At 43.4% G+C, this 7,371-nt stretch overlaps 1 protein-coding gene across 1 annotated transcript in view; it reads right to left on the reverse strand.

Annotated features, from left to right (window-relative positions):
- MMP14 (matrix metallopeptidase 14) overlaps window positions 1-7,136 on the reverse strand; it is a 47,247-nt gene extending 40,111 nt beyond the window's left edge. Inside the window, exon 1 of the mRNA XM_068242123.1 lies at window positions 6,761-7,136. Coding sequence (XP_068098224.1) covers window positions 6,761-6,838 — 78 coding nt within the window. The 5' untranslated portion in view covers window positions 6,839-7,136. The remainder of the gene's footprint in view (window positions 1-6,760) is intronic.
- Window positions 7,137-7,371: the final 235 nt, after the last annotated feature.

Here is a 7,371-nt window from a genome sequence, read left to right on the forward strand (position 1 = left end):
AAAACGGCCATGATATAACTTATCACGGTTTAGTGAATCAAACCCCACGTGTGTCTGTATGTGTGAAAACATGCACATTTTATCACAGAAGCTAATGTAATTGATGGAGAAAATGCCGGCAGTGCTTCACTGCTATTTGTTTTTATCTGCATGGGTAAAACACATCCAAGTGTGCACTAGCCAATTGAATAATGTTCTTCTCAGTTTACCTGTGCAGAAAGTGAGGGGGAACTGTGACGTTTCGCAGGAGGCCCCAGTGATTTCTAGTTACGCCCCTGCTTCCCACTCTATCCAAAACTGGAGTTAGGCTTTAACATCCATGCAGTGCTGTAGTTTTAAGACATTTCTTGGTATAATCATCATCCTTGATGTTTTTCCCTGCAGAGACTGCTGGCAGTCACTGAAATGATTACTATTGCAGTAATCTGATACCTAATCCAGGTGGTTTTAGTCCTGTCTGCCTTTCTCTGTATCAGATGCATGACAGATCATAACCAGCGGCTGTAGCTGCAAGCCATGGCAGAACTAACATCCAGCCCTGATGAAACCAATCGGTGGAGGTTTCTGCTTTCTGTCGACTTCTCTGTTATACATATTTAGGAACTTGACAAAAAGTTACACACACACATTATTTTAGTATTGTTGAATCAACATATTTTGGTAAAATCACACACTAATGCAGATAGAACATTAATCTATTAAAAAAATGGGATGACTCACTGAAAACGGATCCTGACCCACTTTCTGGACTATAAGCCATAAATTAAAATCATCTGGATTTGTTTATTTAGTTGGATAAATACTAAGACTCCTTTTCTTTTGCAGTCAAAGGCAGCTTATCTGAAATTACCTACAGAAGCTTGACGTATTTGGACTGCAGACACAAACCAGCTCCAGAAAGCTTTCTATGAACAGCCAGATTCAGTTGGGTTATTGTTTGTGACTATGAAGCTTAGGACCAATTCAAGGAAACATGCCTGGAGTCAGTTATTGGTGAAAACAGAAGTGATCTGTGCAGGAAACCCAAACCAGCCAACTGATTACCCAATGCAAAGTTGCGTAAGGAAAATTAGCGGGGCCTATATTACCATTTCCAATTTCAGCTATACGCAGTCACATTGGGCAACAGTATTATTGGAGAGCATGCTCTTTAGAACAACATATATGCCTCTCTAAGCAACCAATTAACTTCCTTTACTAAGCTTGGTAATTGCCTTCTTAAAACAGAAGGAAATTTGCAATAGTTCAGTTATAAATGAACATTTGTGGTTACCCACAATGCACTACTACTAAATATGCAAATTATCCCTTTTCGCCCTTGTTAAGCCAAGCAAGCATCCAGAACCGCTGGTATATAGCAAGCCTATAGCTTTAAGTTTTACACAGCCAAATCAAACCCACATGTAGACAGCCTGTTTCAGACTTTTGGTCCTCATCAGTACATGGCAGGGATTAATAAGGCTGTATGAAATAGGGCTTGGTCGAGTACAACAGAGTAACCAAGCAGCTCAGGGTGACCCAAACTACTAGGAATGTGTAGGGGGGATAAAAGGGACCAAAAAGCCCTCTTACTAAGTACTTACTTACTTACTTAGTAAGAGGGCTTTTTGGTCCCTTTTATCCCCCTACACATTCCTAGTGGTTTGGGTCACCCTGAGCTGCTTGGTTACTCTGTTGTACTCGTCCAAGCCCTATTTCATACAGCCTTATCAATCCCTGCCATGTACTGATGAGGACCAAAAGTCCGAAACAGGCTGTCTACATGTGGGTTTGATATGACTGTGTAAAACTTAAAGCTATAGGCTTGCTATATACCAGCGGCTCTGGATGCTTGCTTGGCTTAACAAGGGCGAAAAGGGATAATTTGCATATTTAGTAGTAGTGCATTATGGGTAACCACAAATGTTCATTTATAACTGAATTATTGCAAATTTCCTTTTGTTTTAAAGGGAAGGTTCAGGGACAGTTGAAAAAAAATAAAAATCCGAATCCACTTACCTGGGGCTTCCTCCAGCCCGTGGCAGGCAGGAGGTGCCCTCGGCGCTGCTCCGCAGGCTCCCGGTGGTCTCCGGTACCCGACCCGACCTGCCCAGGCCGGCGGCCAGGTCGGGCCTCTTCTGCGCTCCATTGTGCGTTCCACGCCGGCGCGCTGACATCATCGGACGTCCTCCGGGCTGTACTGCGCAGGCTCATAACTACTGAGCCTGCGCAGTACAGCCCGGAGGACGTCCGATGACGTCAGTGCGCCGGTGTGGAACGCACAATGGAGCGCAGAAGAGGCCCGAAATGGCCGCCGGCCTGGCCAGGTCGGGTCGGCCACTAGAGACCACCGGGAGCCTGCCACAGGCTGGAGGAAGCCCCAGGTAAGTGGATTCGGATTTTTATTTTTTTTCAACTGTCCCTGAACCTTCCCTTTAAGAAGGCAATTACACCAAGCTTTGCTTCCTTTACTAAGACAGGTTAAAACAGGTAATGGGGACACTGGTTGGTTGTGTAAAAGGAATAGAAAATATTTTATTTACTTCAAAATGCATGTCTTCTTGATGCTCGAGTTTACAAACTGCACATGCCCAGTAAAAGGAACTGCACTTCCTCTTTACTCCGTGCATAAGTGGTTCCTTTCACTGGGCATGCACGGTTTGTGAACTCATACATGCTCAGAATGAGTATGCTTCTTGATGGCCATGTCTGTACTGCGGGAGCGTGAGAGACTTCTGGCCAAAGCTATTCAACTGCAGAGCAGCAAAAGAACTCAGAAGAACAAAAACCAGAGCGACACTAGAGCAACCCAGGAGCGTAGATTTCACTTCAGGTACCCTTTAATGGAAGAAAAATTGAGAAAGAAAAAAAGAAGCGCTCTTTGTGATTAAATGTATGAGGATGCTTGGTGCTTGGGGGTTATGCATCCCCATACATTTAAACACAAGGGTCCGGATGCAATTCATTTTTTCTCCTTAGTTTTCTCCTAGGAGAACATTTTTAATCTTTTATTTAGAATAACCTTTCAGCACTTTGCAATGGAAAAAGTCCAGAAAAGTAGGTGAAAATAGTGCAATCAAAATAATTTTGAGTATTTTTTTTTTTGCTTGCTGGTGGTTTAAATTGCATTTTATTGACAATTTTGAAAATATCACCTAGGAGAAAACTCAGAAGTAAAAGTTTATTGCATATGGGCCAAAGAGTGCTTCTCTTTCTGTCTTTCTCTCCAGAACTGCCCTCGTTGGTGGTACTCAATGTGAGAGGACCTGCACACTTGTGTTTCCATCATTTTCAGAGGTTAGTGTGATTGAAGTGCATTCCCCATGGACTTTAGGGGTCCCTCATTGTTTAATATGCTGTAGCCAGAGCTGTCCAGTATAGAGAGGAGGTTCTTCATAGGTTCTTTCCCTCAATGACTGTTAGTGATGCAACTTTTTTAAAATACAGAAGATAGTGGCCACATGTCTGAATGTGAATGGAATAATAATGACAGAAGATTGAGTTGCTTGATGAGTGCAATAAGAAAACATCACCACATTCACCCCTGCTTCCACTTTTTGTTGCGGCTGGCATCCTGAGGCACATGACATGCCCTGGGTGCCCGGGCCTACCAACGCCCCTGCTACTGTTCAGTGCAAGAAACAAACATTAGACTTCCTTTTGAAAATTACCTGCCTTTAAAGGGAATCCGATGTTGGAAATAGTCGAATCGATCCCGATCGACCCGCGGATCGAGCGGGAAAACACATGGTGTGCACCCAGCATTAGACACAGGATCAGGAGGACTGCCAGGAAACTAATATAGTTAAAAGGAAATAAATATGGCAGCCTCCATATCACTCACCTTGGGTTCCCTTTAAGAGGAAATCCAATACAAATAATGCTGGCCAACCCAATCCAGTACAGTGTATGGTAGATCCAGTAAATGACTGATATATAGTGGTGGTCAATGGTCATGTCTAAAAAAAACTCATGGAGACTCATGTGATTTGTTTGATCAGCTGATAGATTTTCAAAGCTTTCATTTGCTGTGATCATTTCCTGCTTTAGCACATGATCATGACTAGCAAATCAGAGACTAACATATCTATCACCTCACCAACAGGGGAGTAGCAATAGGGGGTGCAGAGGTAGCGACCGCATCGGGGCCCCAGATGGGCCCTCCCTCAACAGCAGTATTAGCTCTCTATTGGTCATGTGCTCATAATAGTCACTTCTATAGATACTTTGAATAGTGGTAATCATTAACAAACTGTTCCCCATTCCATTCTTGCACCTCTGACAATGTAGTTGCCATTGGCAGGTTTTGGTGCGTCATATCAATTGTTATGTACAGAGTGCTTGGTGGGCCCCAATGTAAAACTTGCCCACAGCTCCTTAGCTAACGCTACTGCTCACCAAACTGATCACATGATTCTCCGTGAGTTCTCCTAGACACGGCCATTACTACTGATATCATCCTGGTCTGCTTCTTGCACCATAAGATTACAGCAAAATCATACTTCTTGAGAAATAAAACAACTGAGCACTGATCAGTATGTCCTTATTCTGTAATGGATATTTTTCTATTTGATGTTGTCTATACTTTGCTTATATCTAATGTATTAAAATGTCTACTTGAGTATGGCCTCCTGAACTTTTGTAACTTATAGTAATGTCAGGACTGTTTTTAGTCAGTGTTCTGAATAATGACTGCAAATGCAAATGCCACGATCTGGGGGTTGGGTGGGGACAGAGGCCACCGAACACTGCTATATGGGGGACACAAAGGCCGCCAAATACATCTATTGGGGGGTAGGGGACAAAGGCCTCCTAATACTGCTGTATATTGGTGTGTGTGTGTGTGTGTGTGTGTGTGGGGGGGGGGGGGGGGGGGGGTGTTAAATCATTATTTTTGCCCAGGGTCCCATTTCACCAAAAACTGGCCCGGGGTATTAGATGTGTGTATTCCACACATGAACTATGTATGTATTTTTTGCTTATGTTGCTGGCATGTTCTAATTGTTCTGTGAATGCATTTGAAAGTATTTAGGTAGAAAATGTAATTGTTTCTAAGGCAAGACTGATATTTCTTATACCGTGTAGATTATTAGAAAGAGTTTAGCAGTGATCCCCGCTGCACATATTTAGCAGCGTTTGGGATTATGAGCCTGATTTCTGCCAGCAGTGACTGGTCCAGGAAAATATGTGCAGATGAGGTTAAATAAGTGATGCTTGTGCCGCCTGCCAGTAGAGTAGGTAAGCCTTTTTTTACACAAGAGAGCTTGCAGGATGCTAACAATGGAGAAAAGAGTTACAGTAACCATTAAGAAGCAATCATATGTTTCCTCATCCAATGACCTGGAATGCAGCAGATGCTTACATAGGCACTTTCTAAGCACAGGCTGCAACTGCACACTCTTTTCAAATTGTTAGTGTAGCAATTTAAAACAAATATTCAACTGTGCAACTCTGCTGAGCGCCAGGAATTAACTCTTGCTGCAACCCTGCCACACAGCAACGGATCACGGTTTATCGGGGCCACCAGGAATTCTATTATGACTTGATTAACCTTATAACGGCGGTTGTCATACGGCATTCACAGGACACATAGCCCTGTTGTTGAGCCTCATGTCTCTGGTAAGCCAGGACAAGGAGACCACAGAAAAGCTGCCTGTTCAAATGGAAGATCCTCCAAGTGGCCTCTCTCTCCTCCTCTTTCCCTTACAATGGCTCTCCTCATTCACTCTCCCTTCTTCTGGACTCCCCTTTCTCTCTAGTACACTCAGTTCTTCATTGTACACCTAAGGCCATAACAGCATGGAACTCATAAAAGCCAATAGTCGAAAACTATCGACTAGTAGTAAAATAACATTTCAGGAAATATAATGCAACAGTGCTGCAGACAGTGGCTTTGGATGTGGGCTTCTCCAATCCTGAGCATCTGCTATCCCTCCCCATCTCTACTCTTCTGTCACTCTGCCTATACTGCATTCTGCTGTGCAGAGACCAACTGCTGCCAAAGGAGGTTCCCTAAGGAATAAAGTCCCACAATTCCACAAGGAAAGCTGACTATTGATAATAGATTCCTGTGTTATCTAATGACTGTATTCTGTCCCCTTTCATCATCTGTACTTTAGGGTAATGCATTATGAAAAATTAAAACTAATTAAAATAAAGCTGTTGTGAGCCAATCATATTCTAGCTCTCATTGTCCAGCTTACTACATAAACAAACAAAAAATGCCATCTGATACTTTACTGCCAGCAACACTCAAAATGTCTTTATCTGCTTATCATCAAGCTGTATTTTGCAGTGAATGTCCACCTCTGCACTGTGCACAGCTCCTTATAATCTGAAGAACTTAAAAGCACAAAGTGAAGAACTTAAAAGCACATCTTCTGACTGCTCTAAGCACATATGCCCTGACCTCCTAAGTCACCGAGGCTGGATCTTTCCCTCTCCTCCTTTGCTCCCTTAGCATTGAATCCTTTCCAGAGAGCACATTTCCAGATTCTAACAGGATTCATGTGTGACCTCAGATTCAGGGAGAGCCCAGAATGGCTTCTCCAGGAAAAAAAAGGAGGGAGGGAAAGGAGCAAAGGGATTCAAGGGGAAAAAAGAGTGCATGATAATACTGATACACCAGGGCTTAATGCAACCGTGCAATGTGCAAAACTTGTGTGCAGAAACTACACCATGCAAACAGACCAAAGCCTCTTCACTGAAAAGTGACTGATGCTTTATTGAAAGAAAAAAAAAAAAAAAGCTTAGTTGCATAGATAGAAGGACTGACACTTACCTCTGGGCTGAAAGCACTGCTGGATTGGTATACAGTGCATAGCATGAGCCATATCCAGATTGTACTGAGAGTGTCCATCCTGAGGGTCAGGGACTGCACTCAAGGCTGTGAGATGACTGGAGGTGGGGAGTTAGTAAACTCTAAAGATATAAATGGTGAGTATTATGCTCTGCCACCTCCACCCTTCTCAGCTCACTTTCAGGCACTGTCCTCTGACCCTCTTTCTGCTTTACTTAGCGGGTCGCAGCACTCCTTTCTCTGTCATTTGCTTTTCTTCTGCCCCTCCATCAACTCTACACACTCTCTCTCCTAGTCCTCTTTTTTCACTCCCTCCCACCCAACTCTTGGCTCTGGCTGTGCCCTCCCCTCTCAGACTGCAGACGTGGTCGGTCACATCGGCTCTCATACTACAGATTTGGGTTTTCTTTCCTCTGTAAATTTGAACGCTCTGCCCCCTGCGGGACGTCACGAAAAAACAACATTTCCAAACCCACAGAGCTTACCACCTACAGCCTTCAAACGCAAAGAACAAAGAGACTATGACTGGGCACGTTGACTTTGGCGGTTCATTCACGGTAATGTTTTAAACAAAATTATATTGTACAATGCAA

This window comes from Hyperolius riggenbachi, chromosome 1, assembly GCF_040937935.1.
Source record: "Hyperolius riggenbachi isolate aHypRig1 chromosome 1, aHypRig1.pri, whole genome shotgun sequence".
NCBI lineage: Eukaryota > Metazoa > Chordata > Amphibia > Anura > Hyperoliidae > Hyperolius > Hyperolius riggenbachi.